The 23060-nt window shown below is 39.2% G+C and overlaps 1 protein-coding gene across 2 annotated transcripts in view; it reads left to right on the top strand.

Annotated features, from left to right (window-relative positions):
* The first annotated feature begins 4979 nt into the window (after positions 1–4979).
* Positions 4980–23060, top strand: part of SLC39A12 (solute carrier family 39 member 12) — a 106985-nt gene continuing 88904 nt past the window's right edge. Inside the window, exons 1-8 of one of the 2 annotated variants that reach the window (XM_063452509.1) lie at positions 4980–5025; positions 5725–5999; positions 9322–9606; positions 12111–12318; positions 13266–13468; positions 14990–15170; positions 15861–16033; positions 17542–17706. In XM_063452509.1, the coding sequence (XP_063308579.1) occupies positions 5733–5999; positions 9322–9606; positions 12111–12318; positions 13266–13468; positions 14990–15170; positions 15861–16033; positions 17542–17706 (1482 nt within the window). In that variant the 5' untranslated portion in view covers positions 4980–5025; positions 5725–5732. Of the gene's footprint in view, positions 5026–5599; positions 6000–9321; positions 9607–12110; positions 12319–13265; positions 13469–14989; positions 15171–15860; positions 16034–17541; positions 17707–23060 lie in introns of those variants that run through there. The other variant, XM_063452510.1, reaches the window with a different exon arrangement.

Here is a 23060-nt window from a genome sequence, read left to right on the forward strand (position 1 = left end):
CAATACACACTGCACATTACTGGGGGCTCTGTAATATCCCAGCACACACTGCACATTACTGGGGGCTCTGTAATATCCCAGTACACACTGCACATTACTGGGGGCTCTGTAATATCCCAGTACACACTGCACATTACTGGGGGCTCTGTAATATCCCAGTACACACTGCACATTACTGGGGGCCCTGTAATATCCCAGTACACACTGCACATTACTGGGGGCTCTGTAATATCACAGTACACACTGCACATTACTGGGGGCTCTGTAATATCCCAGTACACCCTGCACATTACTGGGGGCTCTGTAATATCCCAATACACACTGCACATTACTGGGGGCTCTGTAATATCCCAGCACACACTGCACATTACTGGGGGCTCTGTAATATCCCAGTACACACTACACATTACTGGGGGCTCTGTAATATCCCAGTACACACTGCACATTACTGGGGGCTCTGTAATATCCCAATACACACTGCATATTACTGGGGACTCTGTGTAATATCCCAATACACGCTGCACATTACTGGGGGGCTCTGTAATATCCCAGTACATGCTGCACATTACTGGGGGCTCTGTAATATCCCAGTACACACTGCACATTACTGGGGACTCTGTAATATCCCAATACACACTGCACATTACTGGGGACTCTGTGTAATATTCCAATACACGCTGCACATTACTGGGGGGCTCTGTAATATCCCAGTACACACTGCACATTACTGGAGCTCTGTAATATCCCAATACACACTGCACATTACTGGGGGGCTCTGTAATATCTCGGTAACACAGCACATTACTGGGGGCTCTGTAATATCCCAGTACACACTGCACATTACTGGGGGCTCTGTAATATCCCAGTACACACTGCACATTACTGGGGGCTCTGTAATATCCCAGTACACACTGCACATTACTGGGGGCCCTGTAATATCCCAGTACACACTGCACATTACTGGGGGCTCTGTAATATCACAGTACACACTGCACATTACTGGGGGCTCTGTAATATCCCAGTACACCCTGCACATTACTGGGGGCTCTGTAATATCCCAATACACACTGCACATTACTGGGGGCTCTGTAATATCCCAGCACACACTGCACATTACTGGGGGCTCTGTAATATCCCAGTACACACTGCACATTACTGGGGGCTCTGTAATATCCCAGTACACACTGCACATTACTGGGGGCTCTGTAATATCCCAGTACACACTGCACATTACTGGGGGCCCTGTAATATCCCAGTACACACTGCACATTACTGGGGGCTCTGTAATATCACAGTACACACTGCACATTACTGGGGGCTCTGTAATATCCCAGTACACCCTGCACATTACTGGGGGCTCTGTAATATCCCAATACACACTGCACATTACTGGGGGCTCTGTAATATCCCAGCACACACTGCACATTACTGGGGGCTCTGTAATATCCCAGTACACACTACACATTACTGGGGGCTCTGTAATATCCCAGTACACACTGCACATTACTGGGGGCTCTGTAATATCCCAATACACACTGCATATTACTGGGGACTCTGTGTAATATCCCAATACACGCTGCACATTACTGGGGGGCTCTGTAATATCCCAGTACACACTGCACATTACTGGGGGCTCTGTAATATCCCAGTACACACTGCATATTACTGGGGACTATGTGTAATATCCCAATACACGCTGCACATTACTGGGGGGCTCTGTAATATCCCAATACACACTGCATATTACTGGGGACTCTGTGTAATATCCCAGTACACGCTGCACATTACTGGGGGGCTCTGTAATATCCCAGTACACACTGCCCATTACTGGGGGCTCTGTAATATCCCAGTACACACTGCACATTACTGGGGGCTCTGTAATATCTCGGTACACACAGCACATTACTGGGGGCTCTGTAATATCCCAATACACACTGCACATTACTGGGGGGGCTCTGTAATATCTCGGTACACACAGCACATTACTGGGGGCTCTGTAATATCCCAGTAAACACTGCACATTACTGGGGGTTCTGTAATATCCCAGTAAACACTGCACATTACTGGGGGTTCTGTAATATCCCAATACACACTGCACATTACTGGGGGGCTCTGTAATATCTCGGTACACACAGCACATTACTGGGGGCTCTGTAATATCCCAGTACACACTGCACATTACTGGGGGCTCTGTAATATCCCAATACACCCGGCACATTGCCAGGGAGCTGTGTAATATCCCAGTACACATTGCACATCACTGGGTGCTCTGTAATATCCCAGTACACGCTGCACATTACCGGGTGCTCTGTAGTATCCCAGTACACGCTGCACATTGCTGGAGGCTCTGTAATATTCCAGTACACCTGGCACATTACCAGGGAGCTATGTAATATCTCAGTACACACTGCACATTACTAGGAGCTCTGTAATCTCCTCAGTGTCAGACACACACATTTGTTAACAGACATACACATTGACTGACAGATACACACTCTCAGTGACAGACATGCGTACACACACTGACAGACATACACATTCACTAACAGACATACACACTTTCACTGACACACACTCGTTGACCGACACACACCCTCACTAGCAGACACAGACAAACACACTCACTAACAGACACACACACACTAACACACTCACTAACAGACACACACAGACACTAACAGACACACACACTAACACACTCACTAAAAGATATACACACTCTCACAGACACACTCTTTGACAGACACACACACACACTCACTAACAGACACACACACACTCTCAGTAGCAGACACACACTATCACTCACTAACAGACACACTCTCACTAACAGACACACAATAACACTCACTAACAGACACACTCTCACTAACAGAGACACACACACTCACTATCAGACACACACTAACACTCACTAACAGACACACACTAACACTCACTAACACACACACTAACAGGCACACTAACAAACACACACACTAACACACTCACAATGTTTTTTATTATTTGCTTACATTTTGGTGTTATTCTGGTGGATTCTTCTCTTGGGTCCAGTGGGGCTGGCAGGACAATTCAGGTGGTCCAAAAGGCAGGCGCTCATTTCAGGCAGGTGGTAAGGGAGCTCTGATCCTAGTGCTCAGCTCCATTGGGCGCCTCTTAGTGATGCCGGAGCCGGAGTGACATCATATTCCGGCACCAGCATCACTGCAGGGCGCGCGAGGGGGCTGAGCAGGGGAAATATCAGTGGAGAGTGCTCCCTCGCCGCCCCTGTGGTGGACAGCCAGCCAACTCCTGGGACCCCAGGAAAAGAGGCTGGAATGGCAGGGAGTTTGGGGGGCGGCTTTTTTTGCCTCCCCCCCGAGAGTGCCGCCCAAGGCAAATGCCTTGTCAGGCCTTGCCGTAAATACACCGCTGCCTGTAGGGCAGACTCGGCCCTGTAGACTGACTTAGGTGGGTCCAATGCCTTGAGCTGTGTATAGGGCCCAAAATTGTCTGATGGCAGGCCTAATTATATTGTGTAAAGGTGTAATAGTTATTTTTCTAACTTACCATGTGATATCCATATGTCTCTCCTCCCTGCCATATCTAGCATGCCATACCAGCCTCATTACTACAAGCGCTCTGATTGGCTGCAAACTGCAAAGACATTCCCTGGAGACATCAGAGGATTAGCCCCAGTCTGCAGCTCACCCAGAGGTCGATCAGGAGGAGAGGGTGGAGACTGCCACAAAGTTGACAGGTTAACTAGTAGTGTGGGCCCATTATAGGAGGATTGGTCTGGAGGTGGCGCTTTGCCTAGCCCTATGCAAATCCTGTCCTGGGATTTATTTTATATCGTTTGTATGAAAGAGATATGGAGATATGAAGTCGGTTTAACATGCAGGCTCCAAATATATTTGTCAACTTCCCCCCTTGAAAAAATAGCAATTCTTAAAAATAGCATCTTAATGAAATACTCATTTTAACTGTGTTGGACCCTATAGGGCCATGAATACAAAGAGGGCCAGGTATACAAATATGTTCAGGAACCCCCCCCCCCCCCCCCCCATTTAGCTGCCCGGTCCCTATTTGCCCCCTAAAATAAGGAGAATCTCATCCTTTTTCCAGCTCTGACTCCGCCCTTCTACTAGCCCCGCTCTCCTACCACCTCCTTGGCTGAGGTCATCAGAATTGATCATCTCTGCATATCCAATGCGTTCCAAAAAGAAAAGCATTGGGAGGCTGATGTGCATGCGCTGCAAAACGCCAGTCTGCGCCAATCAGCATCTGCTCATAGAGATGCATTGACTCTATATATCTCTATGGGAAAGGTTGTGCACCTCCATGCAGAGACGCTGAACATGCAGCACTGACCCAGGAACTACCTCTAGTGGCCTTCTGAATGACTGCCACTGGAGGTGTCCCTAGGGAGCAATGTAAACTTTTGTCCCAAATTAGGGACTGATCTGCGGTGACTGACTTTACTCACCAGAACAACTACATTTAGCTGTAGTTGTTCATGTGACTATGGTGCCCCTTTAATGGCTATATTGAGACAAATTAGGGACTACTTTTGTCTCAGTATTTACACCTGAAACTTTTAGACACTGGGCGGAGCTACCGCCATCTAAAGTCGCCAATCCGCCCATCTATTACCAGTTACGGCTGCAGGTAATTAGGCTCTGTCTGTGAAGGATTCTGCGGCCTTGTGAATCCCTCCATAGTCCTAAATTCTGACTATCACACATGTGCGATACTACAGCAGTGAAGTTGGCTCGTGCAGCTGCTGAAGAAAATGGCGGCGCCTGCAAGGGACATGTTTGGGTAATTCAATCTGACCTTTTACTGCCCTCTCCGACCCCTGGACCACCAGTGGCAATGTCACCGTCAGAGGTCTTTGTGAATTCTACAAAGTCCCCAAACGGTGACAGTGTTGCTTTCAGTAACTCTCTCCATGGCAACATCAGACTTGAATACAATTAACTAATCCTCTTCTCCCAAGCTCTCACGGTTGCATCATTCTCCCAAAGAATCCTCAAGTTTTAAGTAAGATATGCAAAACATTTTCACTCCTTTTAGCTAAAATCCGAATTTAACAGCACGTTATCACATATTTCAAACACAAAGTTTTTCTTGCGTAAAAATAAAATACAAAACACTGCCTATTTTTCACTTATGTAAGTGTGATTTGAATTTCTTTCATTTTGAACCTGACATTTATTTGTGTTTTGCATTTTATACTGGAAACTACATAGGCCTTCAAATTTAGATAATTAATTATACTATTTTTAAAAAACAAAGCTTGTGTTAGCTAATCTTAAATTTATGTCTTTTTATCATAGAAATTATTATTATTTATTTTTAATATATAATTTTATAATACATTTTTTAAGAAACATAGTTTACTTTTCATATCGGAAAGTATAAAATCCGAGTTTGTTTTGTTTCTTTATTTTTCCCCAAGTTCCAAGTTTTTGTACTGCTTGCTCGCGGTGAGAATGGCTGTTTCAAAAAGCAAACTCCTCACAGACCCCTGTTGTTCACAATCAGCTTGTCACTGCAAATCAGCTTACTCAACCAATTAATAAATTCCTTCATAACACATTGCAGCCATTCTACATAGGAAGCTTTTTGTTGTTTGCATTAACCTTTTAAATCCTCGCCTAGTTCCCCTAAAAACGTGTGATCTAACAAAACACAAATTTGGGATATTTTCTTTTTTTTTTCTTTTTTTGCCACGAACAGAAGCAGTGATGTCGAACTCGAAGAAGCGTTTGCTATGGAGAAGTGGGTTATTCTTCATCTTTTGCACACTCTTTGTAAAAGCCCTTGCTGAATCCCGCCATGGTAAAACGAACCAAACTTCCATCCGAGGAAGTCTCCTGCAAACACTACACAATCTACTGCCTGGAAATGAAACGGACAGTCCTAAGAATAACTCAAGAGACGTTTTGACAATGTTGCTGGAACAGGTGCAATGTCCTCAAAGCAATACGGACAGACTGCAAACTTGTAAACGGGTCAGTAAACATGTTATCGATGTAGATGCACTACTAACTCATGCTTTAACATTTTTGTCTTTGGTTTTCGCTTGTCTTTGTTTTTTTTTTTTAAAGTCTGGAGGTCTTTAAAATACAGACTAGCATGTTGCCTGCTGCTCCGGTTCCGAAAGGGTTATTGAATTGTGTGCAGACAACATATTTAGCAAGTAGTACCACTTTTCAGTTTTAACTTTTTAAAAGATTTTGGGGCATTGGAGTTTTGTTATTTTCAACCTATCCTACCCATCTTTAGCCAAGTACTAATATTTATCAGTAAATATTAATCAAATTAAATATTTTCATTATTTTCATTATTCTATTTTATTTATTTTTTGGGGGGAATAAAAGTTTGGATTTTTTTTAAATATTTCTCTTTTATTAGTAAGAAAGTTATTATTGACCATACATTTAAAAAAAAAATCTGTGTTTTTTGTAGATACATGGTCTGCATGCATGATATTATTTTCATGGAATTGTAAAGTCGTAATAAATCAGTTTAAATGTATATCAAGTACATTGTATATGCCTGTAATGAGACAGGTTATAATCCATAACATATAATTATAGCTTTGTATAATGGATTTTGTTAAGTCTAAAACTATTCTGCATTACTAGTAATTAGTATTCCAGCAGTGTTCACTAAGCCAGTGTAACAAATTGTGCCAGAATACGTGATTTGAATAGCTAAGCCGCAATGCTGGACTTCTAAACTCAACGTCCACATGTGATGTTTCCTCATTCTTCATAAACAATCCTAAATCACTTCCTTCACATGAAAAACAAAAATCCATATTTTTTAAGTGTTTTTTTTGTTTGTTTTTGGTTTGTATTTTGTTTTTGTTTTTTTTTGTGGTTTTTTTCAATACATATTTAGTTGCTTTTAATTTTTCAATATATTGTATTTTGTGAAGAAAACATGTAATTACTATTAAAATTCAAGAAATTACAAATTTGCTTCTTTGTTTTTAGTGTTGACCATAAAAAAAAATGTTTTTGTATATTTTTCTTTTTAAATTTTAATTTTGCTCTTTCCATAGCAAGTTTTAAGTACTGTCCAACCCTGATCCTCAATTTATTGTTGGGCTACATTTTCAACAACTCTGTCAGCCAAAGTATTCTACTGAATATGTATGTGCATGTTCATTTTGTTCATTTGTCCATACAATCGATTCTATATAACATTCTCAGTGTAATGATTAGAAATGAGAATATAAATAAGACAATGCAAACATATAATTATATATAAAGTAAGTATCACTAGTACTGACATTGAAGTCGCAACCCTTTATAATGAAGTTCACAATGATTGTTCACACAGCGTATAGCATATTTGGAACAGACATTACTGTGACTCAAACAGCCAAGTTTTCCTTTTGTACCTTCTCTGTTAATTGAACTTTAATCACACACAGGAGGCTGCTGCATGCCACAGCAAGCAATTAACAGAGAAGGAAGTAAGAAATTCTAAAATAATCAAACAGTGCTGTAATCAAAGTTTAAAGATTATGACTTATGTTTCAGAAAGTATGTAGTGAGGCTGTGCAAGTCTCAGCCACATAAGGTGTGTCTAGTTCTGCATAAAAAACGTGGATTACCTCCTAAATGGCAAATATTTGGGCAGTAAGGCTGCAGGAACATGATCTACACACCGCAACTGCTTCATTAAGCTCAAGCTGTTTTGGTTCTTTGAGTGTCCCTTAATTCTATAGACTTTTGATGTAAACAATTACATATTTAAAACATGTTGGCAGTTTAGAAGTACAAGAAAAATAATCCATATGATTTTCTTTATCAGGACTCGTGTGGAATGGAGCATTTTAGTCTGCTGGTTTAGTTGATCATCACCACTTGATGAGGTGATGATTCACATAACCGCATGTCATGGTATTAAACATTGTAGACTTCTTTTTTTGTAGATCTTTTTAATTGGCACCAGAATAGGCATACCAGTTTTACAAATTAAAGTTTGGATAAATGATACACGAAATCTGTTTGGTGAACATGTTGAAATTGGATATTTACACATTTGTACACATTTTCACCGGCATCTAAGTTTAATTTATTTTTCAAAGGTATCAGTGGTTAGAAAGGACAAGTAGGGGTACAATGGAAATGTAATAAAGTGTCAGGATGCAGAGAGATATTTTAATTAGAGCAAAGAATTTGGTGAAAGGGAGAGATGAACTCATACAGTGGTGGCGACTCTTGCTGGTTGAGCAATACTTAGAAGTGTTCTCGATTTGTTGAAGTGGATAATGGAATGTTGATGAAGCCCATTGAGAATTGCTATGGTCTCATAGGGTAAAGATAAATGAGTGGATACAGAGTTTGAAAATAGACAGATGTGGTTTGTAAAAGAAATATTATTCAGACTATTCACTAAAGTTAGAATTTGGGGAATTTAAAGTCGGTTGTAAATTTTAGGTCAAAACAGTGTAACTGTGAGCATTGGCAAGTGTTTTCCACTATGGCTATTTTGGCTTTCAATTTTAAATGCATTCTGAATTGACTTTAAATCCCAAACGATTCTCACTGTAGTAAATAATCCTGTATATGTTTGTTTCTAAGTAGGATAGAAAAAAGTGTGCTGTGCCTTTAAAGATAGTGATTCATATATACATCTGTGTATGTGTATTCATATACATAAAGTGCAAAACAGGTCATATAAAAGTGCAAACTGAAATACACTATATATAATATGTAATGTATCTTAAATCTATCAAAAAAAAAAGGTGCCTAAGTGATACAATGTATAAAAAAGAGCACTTACATAAATAACTTGAAATGGGGAATATGTACTCCCAAATATTGGATATATCAGGCCAAATGAAGAAAAGGTAAGGGAAACAGGAAAAAAAAAAAATTAGTGTAAATCTGTGGATCAAGCACAGAAATATAAAATAGTAAACCAATCAACTCACAAGCATGGAGCAGTAAAATTTTGCTCTCACGTTGATAGACCAGATATTTCAAGATGCAGGACCACGATATCACAGACAGGACAGCAGCTGGATGTAGTTCAAACCTTTATTGGTAACAGTAGAAAACTTTAAAATCACTCCAGATATCAGTAGAATAGGCAATTTATTAAACTCACAGTCAAGGCAACGTTTCGACCAAACTGGTCTTTATCAAGCTTGACGTCTATTGTGGCTGTGTGTGATCAATGTAAAAATAAGGTGTGAAAAATGCTGAAAAGTACTGTTTGCATGCTCGATTGTGATAATTTAGTATTCTTATAACACCCTTGTAAATCTTTTATTATTATTATTATTATTATTATTATTATTATATTTTTCAGTGTCTACAAGCTGATCCCTTGCTGCTAATAGCCGGAACAGAAACAGCCAATAAAATAGATGAAGAATCAATACAAAAAATATCAGTTATACTTCTGTATTATATAGTATACCAAAAAGACTTCTGCTCCACTATTCCTGGCCACGTTGACAAGGATTATACATTTTACCTCAACAACTTGCTTCATTTAAGGAACGAAGAAGACTGTCATGATCTGTCTTCTAATGAGATAGAGGATATCTTAGTAACAGTAAAGCACTATTTCCAAATATCTGATAAACAAAAGGTAAGACTAGTGTCTCATGAGTTCAGTGATTTTCTCAGTAATTTGAAATGTCATCACTAACTTTATGCTAAAATACCCAAACTGGAAAGATTGCTGACTTAGATAACTATTCTAATTTGTCAACTGTAGCTTAAATTTTAAATTATCTTTGAATTTATGATAATTCATACTTTAGTCACGAAAGGGACACTATAGTCACCAGAACAACTACAGCTTATTGAATTTGTTCTGGTGAGTAGAATCATTACCTTCAGGCTTTTTGCTGTAAGCATGGTCTTTTCAGAGAAAATGCAGTGTTTACATTACAGCCTAGTGATAACTACAGTGGCCACTCCTCAGATGGCTGCTAGAGGTGCTTCTGGGGAAATGCTGCATAGTGTGCAGCACTGCCATTCAGTGTCTCCACCCTCTGCATGCAGACACTGAATTGATATTGATTCAATACATCTCTATGAGGATATGCTGATTGGCCAGGGCTGTGTTTGACTTGTGCTGGCTCTGCCCCTGATTTGCCTCCTTGACAGCCTATGGGAAAGCATTGTGGTTGGCTCGGAACCACACTTCTGATGATGTCAGCAGACAGCAGGCAGATCAGAGGCAGCAGCTGCAGAGTTGAATACAAGTAAGATGTTACTATATTTAGGGGGGCAAGTTGGACCAGGGGGATAGATGGTGGTTTTAACACTACAGGGTCAGGAATACATGTTGGTGTTCCTGACCCAACAGTGTTCCTTTTACCTTGAAGGTGTCATGCATTATCCTATTATATAGTGTCTACATATATATTTACAAGTGCTGGTCCATTCCAATGTCCTTTCTCACCTTGACTAATGTAATCCGCTTCTCAGTGGTCTTACGTGCTCCTAACTTGCGCCGTTCCAGTCCATAATGAATGCGGCAGCGAGGCTTATCTTCCTGTCCGCCTGCACCTCCCACGCCTCACCTTTCTGTCAGTCCCTACATTGACTTCCTGTAAGATATAGAGCTCAATTTAAAATGCTGGTTCTTGCTTTCAAATCTCTACATAATGCTGCTCCCACCTATCTATCCTCCCCAATACACAAGTATGTCCCATCTAGGCCCTTACGATCTGCTGAAGACTTACGTTTATCTGATGTCCGTACTCCCACCTCTGATGCTCGCCTTCAAGACTTCTCAAGGGCTGCGCCGTTCCTGTGGAACTCGCTTCCCTCCTCCGTTAGATGCTCACCCAGTCTCCACTCCTTCAAAAAAATCATTAAAAAAACACTTCTTCATAAAAGCGTATCAATTAAACTGTTAATTGCTCCCGACTGATTCCTCTCTTGCAACTGTCACTAGTCTAATACTGTCCTTACCTTTTGTGTCACTTTATCCCACTCCCTCTAGCATGTAAGCTCATTGAGCAGGGCCCTCAACCCCTCTGTTCCTGTGTGTCCAACTTGTCTGGTTACAACTACTTGTCCGTTCGTCTACCCATTGTAAAGCGCTGCGGAATTTGATGGCACTATATAAATAATAACATAAGAAGAAGAAGAAGAAAGAAATTAACCGTAAAAGGTTGTGGTTGGATTTAAACGCAAGACACCTGTTGATGCACATTCTGTAGTGGCTCCATGCTGCATTTTGAAATTCAGAGGTTTAGGTAATAGCTAGATTTAAATACCAGACACTTCTAGAGGATAAGATAACACATGGATTTGAATACCTGGCAGCTCTAGACGCAAACACTATAGAGGTCTGAATATGGAATTTTGATCGATGGAATGCCCCATGTAGTATGTAAATGGGAAAAGATGGATCAGTGACGTTGCTTATGACTGAATTATAAAGCTGGACACCTTCCTTACCATTCAACAACTTATATTCACTTGGCCTACTTAGGGTTTTTGTTTTTTTTTAACTAAATTTTAAATTGCATCAAATTAAATTCTCATTGAACAATTTGGGCATACACAGACAAGGTGTGACTAAATCTGAGGTGGATTTTTTTTTTTTTTTGCCAGATCAGCAATTTTAGTATTTAGGCTTAGCCTAAATATGGATTTCAGTTTGATACAATTTTAGATTTTGTCAATAACTTTAATGTGTTAATCATATTCAGTATTTGTAAATTGTCAACAAATAGAAGAGCAAGTATGAGAGAAAGACTGTAGATAAGCTCGTTGACTCCTCTCTTTTGATTCTTTCTACTCCTTAAAATGTATTTTTCAGTATAAAATTCCCTATTTATTTGTTTCCATCTGATAGCTTACTTGGCCGTGACAATAACTGAATTGGAGAAGTTTTAGAGAATGGCTACAGTAGCCTAGAAGTTTTTTTGGAATTCAGTTTACTGCTATTTAGTGTTGAGTCAGCCTGCTTGACCGGCCGCTGTGCTTAGTCAATAACTCCTGGATCAATGTGACTGGTTGGACATGGACATTTTTATTAAATAACCCCCTTTCTGCTGTTAATCCACCAATACTAATACATTACCAAGTAAAACAACTGCCAATCACATTTCCTGTTTACATTTCTTTCAGTGTGTTGATTGGAATTTTCTGGAGAAAGAATTTGGGGTATTGCGCGTTGTAGGAACTGATAAAACTACTCTTCCAAGGCTAGCTGAAGTGATTCTTGCATTATCGATACAGCGGGTTTGTATTCGACAGACAGAGTTGCCAGATGCTGACTTCTTTACAGATTTGATCTTCCAATCTCTGAACAGAACCAGTGAGCTGTTTGCTCCAGGTACGAATGCTGACATTTATCATTAAGAGTTTCTTGTGTACAAACATGTCCCCTCTGAGACTCGGAGCTGACAGTAGCAGCAACAACTATTCCAACCTCCCACTACAGGCAAATTTTAAAGACAGTTATATATTTTATACATAAACACACACACAATCTCCCTTGCTTGTATTACACATCTACTCCTTGCAAACATATACACATAGATATACGCAAATAAAAGCATCCCATTTCTTAATTGTACATAGAAAATAAATTAATGTTCTCTGTTTCTCTCTCTCCACTAAAGTGAGAATTCAAAGGGAAATTCAAATTTAAAGCGGCACTGTCATGCCGTGCTTACTTTTTTCACTTCCTCTTTTTTTTTTTTTTTTTATCTATTTTTAACCAAAAACATAAGACCAAAACAGAAATCCCGCAGTCCTCCATAGACCTCAATACTGTACTCTTGCCCATGTGCAAGAGTACAGTGGTGATATCGGCTCCTGAAGCAGAATCCGAAAAGAACTTGTCAGAACAGGGTGGCTCTGTTGTAATATGTTAGCTTTTTTGTTTGTTTAATATCTTTTTATTTAGATAGGAGAGTCCCTTCATTAACTTTGTAAAAAGGTTTGCATATCACAGTGTAGTGCGGGACTCGAGGGTCCGTGTCAATTAGAAGTGAAACTGTGGAACGCGCAGGTTACATGAACATTCAAGTAACATGCAAGACTTGCAAGTCTCAGTTTGAGCTTTTTAATTATAGCTATTGTGCTAAGAGGCAACAAAAAATAAAGTTTAAAAAAATATATGATTTAACGCCACAACTGACAGCTACAAAAATTCTTTAGTTTAGGAAAAATTATATGACCAATGAAGATCACTGAATTCCCATGAAACATGAATATAAATTCATCATGTTTAGTTAGTAAACTGTTTTACACCTCCACATTATCTTCTTTCCTCAGACATAGATGAGCTTATTGGAAAACTTAAAGCAGTAATTGCATGTGACACAAAAGATCACAATCACAGACGAAAACAGAGGAGTCTTGTAGTACCAGGAACAAATCCGGAACCCCTACCTGTCCCACGGGAAAGGGAAGAAGAACTGCAGATTAGAAATCAAGAAATTTCTAAAATAACAGAATACTCAACACAATGGAAGCAGGTAAAAGAGACTACATACACAAACATTGATATTCAGAATAGTGAAAATACTAAAATCAGTTATGCTTTAACATATCCTGTATCCTGTTAATAAAATAAATATGGACCCGTAAGAGCCTGGAGATGCCCAGTGTCCTGGGCACTATACAAAATGTAAGGCCCTATTGATAAAACAAATATGGATCGTTAAAGGGCCAATGAGATGCTCAGTCTCCCCATCATGAGTAGATATACAAATATTGCGAGCTGGTTATCCACATATCAAATGGTAATTTGATTTGTGCTAAGGAGTGAGAGAATTGCACATTGGTGGTAGCAGCATAGACTTTTTCACTTCTGTACTACTATCACTATAAGCACCTGTATACACAATATCACTACTGGTTATCCACATACATTTCGGTTCTGCACGGAGCATTTTGTTGCCTGGCCTCTGCTACCTGCCATTCAGGTCTTTGCAATTTATATTAATTTTGCCCACACTTGCCCTGGTGGTATACTGTTGGCAAGGGTAAAGAATACTTTACTCTTTCTAGTCCCCTGTTACATGACTGGCCAGAGAGGGAGCAGTGTTTTAAATGCATTACTGATGTATCATGGGTGCTCTGCAGTCACATACTGGAATGAAGACTGATATCTAAACAGTCTGTAGTAAAGATAAAAATGACCTGCATTGGTCCAGGGGCTCTGTGCTCCAGTCAGCTTCGTCATCATTAAAGTCCCAGCACTATGTAGCCTTTAGTGACGAGACTGGTGCACATTATACAGTGCAGCCCAATATTTGGTGATCTGGCACCAAGAGACCATCCCTGACAGGCAGGAGATAGTAGATTAGTAAGGCAAAGCTAACTTGATAATGCATTTGTGATTTTACAGATTCAAAGTTAATTTTATTGTGAGTTGGGGAGAGTGGGAAGGATTTGGGCAAAACACCAGGTGGTTTTGGTACCTCACGTCACTTCTAGGTGAGGTTAAGAAATAGATGATGGGAACAGGGGAACCACACTAATACATGAGGGGCATCTAGATTTTAAAATCAATTGCATAAGAAAGAGGTAACAACAGAAGAAAAAAAGAAAGCAATAGAAAGGGAGGTAAAACAGTTAGTGAATACAGTGAGTGGGCAGACAGCAAGAGGAAGAGTAGACATTTTTGTAAAAAAATGGTATATAGGAAAAGTATAGGTCAAGTCTGTAATATGGGCCAGAGCCACTGTTTACAATATTCGTCTCTCATTTCAACGTCAGATAAACTGCTGGTATCAAATAATTTCATATTTTCAAGTGTTACTGCACCTTGAGCTAGGGAAGAAATATTGTTCTCTTAAATTGTATTTACCCACAGTTCATCGAGGAAGGCACTACACATGCATACAGGTGTCTATGATTATGTTTATCTGTGTGTTTTTTTTCCTTAGGAAGTTTGAGATTAATGCCAATCACGGTGTAATTTTAATGGATCCAAACCCTCTTCAGTAGCATTTTGTTGTTTTTTTAAAATCATTTTAATTCTGCATTTTTAGGGTCATCCTTGTTATTCTGCACATGAACTTGTGAGGATTTTTCTACAGAACAGCCATTCTCCTGTTTCTAGAGAACAGTTCAAGCAAATGACTCCAGCAATTATTCATCACCTTCTAAGCTGCACATGTCAATCAGAAGAATCTTCCAGCACCCAACTACCTCCTCCCACCACTCTAGAGAGTGAGTGTCATCATATATTGCTGGTAATTCAGTAACATCTACCAAGTTGAACAGGAACCAAAAATATATTTTATATAAATCATATATATTTATATATAAATATATGTATTATATGTCCAACGGTATACATGGGTTATCTTGCACCAAGTCCAGAACTTCATGTCTGAGTCTCACATAAATGGAAAAGTTATTACAATTGGTACCCCCGTCCTGTAACTGTAGAATTTGTATTTACTTTTTGCAATTCCCCTAACATCCTTTTGTTAGGGAAATTACACAAACACTCACATTTATATGCACACATATTCCCACACTGAACACAGCAAAAGCTTACACTGCAACGTTAACCATCTTACATGGTGATTGGAACCGCTGTGTGGCGTCTTATTCTAGGAATTCCTTCTGCTAGCTAAGAGTTGTCAGAGCAAAATCCACTTTAAATGTTAGTAAATATGATATTGTTGTAGGTTTGCCTTTGATGATTCCAAGGTCTCAGATGGGCCAATGGGTATCTTCTCCAGAGACATTATTTGTGGACACTATAAACAAAAGTGTAGGGCAAAAATGCAATCAAAGACACAAAACGTCACATAAAACTATCAGTCTCTAAATATTATGTATTTCTGCATAAAAAAATCTATTAATTTCCCATTTGCTGTGTGTCCTCTCTGTGTGTTGTGTGTATTTCAGAATATGGCTACAGCACAATCGCAGTGTTGCTCCTCACGGTGGGATCTATGTTCGGTGCCACACTTATTATATTTAGTTCTTGTGAAGAGAATTATAAACTTATCTTACAGTTGTTTGTTGGATTGGCAGTAGGAACATTGACTGGAGATGCACTTCTGCACCTAATTCCTCAGGTAAAGTGGATCTCTATTTCCATCAATATTTGTTTTATGCAATCTCCAAAAACATTAAAGAAACGTATTAAAAGAAAGTGTGCATTAAGTATTTACCTATTATCACTGATCCCCCTCTGAATACAAATATTGAAAACATCAGAAAGATATCTTTGACCTCACTATATTGGACATGTATTAGATATGTATTGATAACAAAAATAAACAATCATGGTCGATCTAATTGTGTAAATATGAGTGGTCTCAAGGAGCCTACACAGTTATACTTAATGTACAAGTTGCACTGTTATTAATAAATTGCAATCAAAACAAAAATCATGTCATGTTTAGTACACCAAGCCACACTAAGCTTTTCTTAGTGTTTCAGCCCCAATTTTCACTCTACAGAGAATCATAGGTATCTGCCAGGGTTCTATTCTGCCTCTCTGCATCTCTGCATCTCTGCAGAGGGACTGTAAACAGTGCTTTATCCTCCCCTGCTGCACAGCTGTCTTTGTATCTGCAGGTTTTTTGGCCACATTTTTGCAACTGGGAAGGGGCTAAAGATAATCATTGGTTTTCATTATCAAATTGTATAAAGAGAAACAAATATCAAAACTAAATATTTATCTTCATCTTTCTCCTTTTATAGTCTGTCTATTTTGTATCACATAGTTACACAGCTGGAAAGAGACATGTGTCCATCAAGTTCAGCCTTTTTTACATTTGATTTTTGCTGTTGATCCAAAAGAAGGCAAAGTGATTCCAATTGTGCAACAAACAAAAAAAAAATCCTTCTGGACCCCAGAATGGCAGTCAGCTATCTCCTTGGATCAAGAAGCTATTACCCCTCTAATCAAACATTATATCCCTGTATACTATGTTTTTGCAAGTATTTATCTAATTGCTGTTTAAACATCTGTATAGACTCTGATAAAACCACCTCTTAAGGCAGAGAATTCCACATCCTTATTGTTCTTACTGTGAAACCCTTTCCTTTGACTTAGGCTAAATCTCCTTTCTTACAATCTAAATGCGTGACATCTTGTCCTATGTATAATCATATGTATAATCCTATTTATGAATAGATTTCCAGACAATGGTTTGTATTGGCCCTGAATATATTTGTACAATGCTATCATAAACGTCTGAGGTGCTGTTTTTCTAAACTAAAGAGGTTTAAATTTGTTTAACTCTCTTCATAACTAAAATGCTCAATTTCTTTCGTTAATGTTGTAGCCCGTCTCTGCACTCTTTCTAGTGCCATAATATCCTTCTTTAGAACAGGTGCCAAAAATTGCACATCATATTCAAGGTGTGATCTTACCAGTGATTTATAAAGAGGCAAAACTATATTTTCATCTCAAGAATTAATGCCCCTATGTATACGTGACAATACCTTACTGGCCTTAGCCATGCAGATTCATTAGTTTTCATTGGGAAGTGGTTAACACACATACTAGACTTAATTTTGAAGGTTAAAACCTGTAGAAGTGTTTACATTAAGTTTTTGTTGTACAATATTTTAGATTCTTGGGATACATGACAATATGTCTCATGAACATGACCACCAAGACGGAGGACACATTGAAGATAAGGAATATTTATGGAAGATAATGGCCATGATTGGAAGTATTCATGGATTTTTCTTCATTAACAAACTTTTCATTCTTCTTGTTTCATCTTGGAGACAGGTAAATACCCACCACTATTGAAAAGGTAATATCTTTGTACTCTGCTCACTTCACACAAGTTTTCAAAATGAATGGGCAACCCAGGTAGGGCAAACATTAGTCTACAAGCTGGTTCTATAATTCTTTTTTTTTTTTGTCAATCTTTGTTTTATTGAGGAATGGAAAAAAAGAATGTTACATGTAGAAAACATATATTGAAGCATAATGTACAAGAACTGTTTATCATTTCACAGTAGCTACTTGATACCTCTTATTTTTGTTTAAAACAGATATAAACCTGTATAAGCTTGACAGACATTTCTGAGTAGCGCCTAGTTTACACTTTTAAATGAGCAAGTCTAGTTAGATATGGAGAGATTAATTAAATAATAGTAGGTAACTACAAGTTGGGTTTCAAGAGAAAGAAATAAACCACTGGTAAAATGTCAGGAAGACAACATGCTAGGTTATCAGGGGCTAGTGCAGTCATGGTTATGTAGCTTACGGAGGAGGCCACTGATATTTGGAGAGGTAATTTATAAGACTCTGCATATCTCAAAGGAATGTCACAGTAACACAAACATAAAATAAAGGAGCTAACAAACTCAAATAATTAACTTTTAACAGCGGCATCTGAACTTTGAGTCCTCAAACCAGCTGCAGTCAGCCAATGCCTATACGTGGCAGAGCAACCGCATGAGCGGTGATACAGAGGGTCCCAGAGCGATGCAGGTGGGACAAAGCCTACAGTCGCAGGCCTGTTTAGAGGGTGTCATCTGCAGACCACTGACTTGAGTGCTCTGTAAGTTCAAGGCATTCCCATGCCAGACGAAGCAGAAGGCACGGGTGCTCTGCTGCCGCCTGCAACTGTCAGTCTTCAAGCGTGGTTGTTAATGATGCAGAGGCAATTTCCTCATGCCTCTCAGCCTAGGTAGGCTGCTTGTGTGTGTGGCTAGTGTAGGAGTAGGTGCTTTGCCCAAAGGAGGCCGTCTCAGCCCCTCGTCCTCAGTCCTCTTCACCATCTTCTCAGTATGGGTCGGTGTTGGGAACATGTGCCTCTCCAGTTTCGTCCAGAAGCATTGAAAAGTCCTGTTCAGCTATTCGAGTGTACGTTCTATTACTTTGGAGTGGTCTCCGCTGGGCTGCAAGTAAGAAAGCTCCAGCCTTGGAGGCTCATCCGGCATCTTGACAGGCCTCCGCCTGTGTTACCTGAATTGTGGCAAGCTACAGGAACCAGCAGATGTGCGTGCGTCGGGCCAATGGGGATAACCCTCACCGGTCCAAAGTGAGGTGGAAACAGGACCGCTGAAAAGTTCCTTAGGGGAGCTTCACTAGAGCAGTCAGTGGGTAAGCAAGGCAGTGGCCGTCCACCTCACCTCTCTGTCGAGTAGACCGCAGGCTCCGGGTGCTCTATCTCCCAGCAGGGCTGCACAGAGTCTTAGTAAGGGTTTTTTAGGACAAAGCAGCAGGCCTTAAAACCCAAAAATAGATGATGTTTTGCTTGATTTTAAGGAGAATAACAGAAATCAGGCATGCCTGTCAGACATGCGACCAGCCAGCTCGGAGGTGTGGCCCCGCCCCCCGCTTGTTTTATAATTCAAGCTATGAAGATGCATTTTACCTTTGAATAGCAATAACACTGTTGTTGTTGAATAGCAACAACACTTGTTGCATCTTAGTGGAGCGAGCGTTCAATAGGACACTGACAAACTGAAGTTTTTTTACCTTCACCAACCTTTACATCAAGCGAGGATGAATCAGTCACAATAGAACTCCAGCAAAGAATGAAATGTAGTCATTATTGTTAAGCTAATATTTACAACTAATAAAACGGCACTATATAAGTATATTATGATTTGCAGTGTAGAATCTACACCGAACAAAATTATAAACGCAACACTTTTGTTTTTGCCCCCATTTTTCATGAGCTGAACTCTAAGATTTAAGACTTTTTTCTATGTACACAAAAGGCCTATTTCTCTCAAATATTGTTCACAAATCTGTCTAAATCAGTGATAGTGAGCACTTCTACTTTGCTGAAATAATCCATCCACCTCACATGTGTGGCATATCAATATGCTGATTAGACAGCATGATTATTGCACAGGTGTGCCTTAGGCTGGCCACAATAAAAGGCCACTCTAAAATGTGCAGAGAATGACTAACAGAGTCAACCATCCTACAGGTAATCCTCCTGCTACAAAAGCATAGCAACCGCAGCTCATGTGATCTGGTTGCTATGGTTACTCCTTAGCCAATGCTGTTAGTTATGGCTAGGGAGTATAGGAAATGAGTATGAGTGACTGACATCACTCCATTCAGATGTCGGCATGCTGGCAATAAAGCCAACTTGTCTGCATAATGGAGAGTACTTGCCCTGCTTGGAGAAACATGCTCTTATTCAATGCTGAAAAAAAGTATTTTGAAAGTAAATGAAAATATGACTACTGGGATATTTTTGTTTTATTTGCAACCAATTATTACTTTTTTTTTTCCTAATACTGAACCGAGATTAAAATGTATTTTCATATTCAGGAGCTGACCATATAATATGCTTTAATAGAAACTGTCCCAAAGTCATACAAGAAGGGAATGGGGCAAATCATGTATTACTATTCAAAAATATAACATCACAGAGCTGAAATAATAGCACATTGTACTGCCTCTTGCATTACATCTTCAAAGGAATTCATTTGTATATAATAAGAATTACATTGTGTAAATTAAACATCTTCTTGTTAGACAAGGTGGCCTTGTAAATTGAAAAAGATTGCATTTGCTTGACAAGAGATAACGGATTACAGAACAAATTCAACGAAAGTACAGTGTGTCATTAGGCAAAGATTGTTAACCCAGGCTCATCTTTAGCAAGGGCCAAGGGGAGCTTTTGCACTGATGAAAGAATGATAAGGGTGAGACAGTAAAGGCTTTCCATGTGTTTGATCCTAGCCGTGGGTCATTTAAGGCAACAGAAGTGGCTTTAATATTGTTGCAGTCGGTATCTAGAAAAAACTATTCTTAAGGACACCCAATTCTAGCTCAGACAAAGTAAAACCTGTTCTAGAATGTACTTGCATACACAAGGCTTGATATTGCTATCAGTCACAACAATCATACACAGGGCAATGGAACTGTCTCTAAATATATTCTCCATATATTATATTCAGGCATTTTTTGCTACCTCATTGGATCTATTTCTCTTAAAGGCACAACAAACAACTTTAGCTTAATGAATAGGGTTTAGTGTATCGTGCCCTGCAAGCTCACTGCTCAATACTCTGCCATTTAAGAGTTAAATAAATTTGTTTATGCAGGGCTAGCCACACCTCTCCTGGCTGTGACCCACACAGCCTCCCTGCAGACTTCCAAAAAAAGAGCTCAAACTGTTAAACTTCCCTTATTACACAGTGTGTTTAATTTAGATTTTTTTTAATCTCCTGCTCTGTTACTTGCCCACTGGAGCCTGCAGCAGAGTCTTGTGTGTGATTAACATTTAAGTAACAGATCAGGGAAAAAAAAGGTCTAAACTAAGCACACCGTTCTGTAAACATGAAGCCTTTCTTCATGGAGGTAAGTCGCAACCAGAAGAGGTGCGGCTAAAACTGCCTAAACAGAAGCAAAAGTGAATTATCTTCTAAATGGTAGCAATTGAGCAGTAAGACTGAAGGGGCATGACCTATACACCAAAACAACTTCATTTAAACTACATTATAAAATTTTTTATTCATTATAAGGCGTTGTAAACTCCCTTTCTATCTATTTGCCTATTTCCTAATAAACATGGACTAACTTATCAGAGTTAATACATATGCAACACCATGTCGAGCTTATATCTCTATTGAACTGGTGTGTTGTTTCCTAACCATTCTCCAGACACTACAGGGAAGTGTCACTAAACTCTAATCACTGGTTGATAATGATTAGAGTTATAGTTCACATAAGTAGGAGCCCTGGGAAATGTTAGCATCTCCCAACACAACAAAGTGTAACCAATGTTGACAAGCAGTTGCTGCATGTATTCTGGGAACGTTTATCGGCAACGTTCCAACAATAGGCACAAAAGAGACTGATTTAAGAAGGCATCATATATTTCAGAAAATAATTTTTTTTTCACTAACTCACATTTTGGGTTATACATATACTGCAAAACAATTACGGAAAAAATGAAAACACACTGACTATGTAATTATTGTTATTACTCAGTGACAGAATACAAATCCCATAGCACACAAAACAATATACTTAAACAAAATATAGACATTAATAAATAGGATGTTTTAAAAAAATATATATATATTATGGCTTATTTTCTGATGCATGTATTCCTAGATCATTAATAATATGTTAGTTTGAATGCAATGTGGAACCTGTGAAAAGGTAGTAAAGAAAATGTGTTGAAGCCCTGCATTAAAAATACTCTTCAACAAATAATCCCTTTTGAATGCCAGCGGGTTGAAGAAGGCATTACTACTGAGTTTGACACTTAAATGAAAGTAATTGGTAATGTGTTCACCTTTTTGAATAGATCATGGCCATGCCATTTTATGAGCACTTTTTTTTTTTCTGACTGTCCTTGTACTTTTGCCAGCGCACAAAATCTTACCGTGATGTTTTTTTGTGTCATGGGAGAAGCTGGTAATGTTCCATTTCCTGATTATTATTATTATTATTTTATTATTTATACAGCGCCATCAGATTCTGTAGCGCTGTACAATGGGTGGACTAACAGACATGTAATTGTAATCAGACAACTGGACAGTGGCGTCTCTAGGATTGATTTTTAGTGGGGCACATGAAGGGCCAGGGACAAAAGTAGGGGGGCACATTTAACCCCGCCCTCGCCGCAGTTTGACCCCGCCCCTGCCAAATGTTAAGCACCGCCCCCGACACAATGTGTTTTGTTTTTTTAATAATCCCTGGTGGAGGATTCATTATTTTCCACCAGGGATTATTAAAAAACAAACACATTACCCTTGATACAGTGCCATGGTTGCCAACATTTGTTTTAAATGTTTTTATTGTTTTCACAATATAAATGCATGTATCAAACTGACTTTTAAAATAGAGAAGCAAGTGATTGCCCACGCAGGGGCTTAAGCATTGGTTTAAAACAGTGTAGACATTTGGTTGCCTGCGCAGAGGACAGTTTAGCTTAACATTTTCGTTCACGGTACGTGGCTTTGTTTTAAATCGGTTTTATTGTCATCACATTCTGTTTGTGGAATTCAAACGCAGTATTGTAAAAGCATACGGTCGCCTACGCAGAGGCGGTAACTTTGAAACAAGAATATTGAACATGCGTATTTAGTTTAATTAAGTAGGTGCGCACTTCAAGATACATTAACTAGGTGGGTATAGCCCAAAGTAATATTTGT

Source organism: Pelobates fuscus, chromosome 4, assembly GCF_036172605.1.
Source record: "Pelobates fuscus isolate aPelFus1 chromosome 4, aPelFus1.pri, whole genome shotgun sequence".
Lineage (NCBI taxonomy): Eukaryota > Metazoa > Chordata > Amphibia > Anura > Pelobatidae > Pelobates > Pelobates fuscus.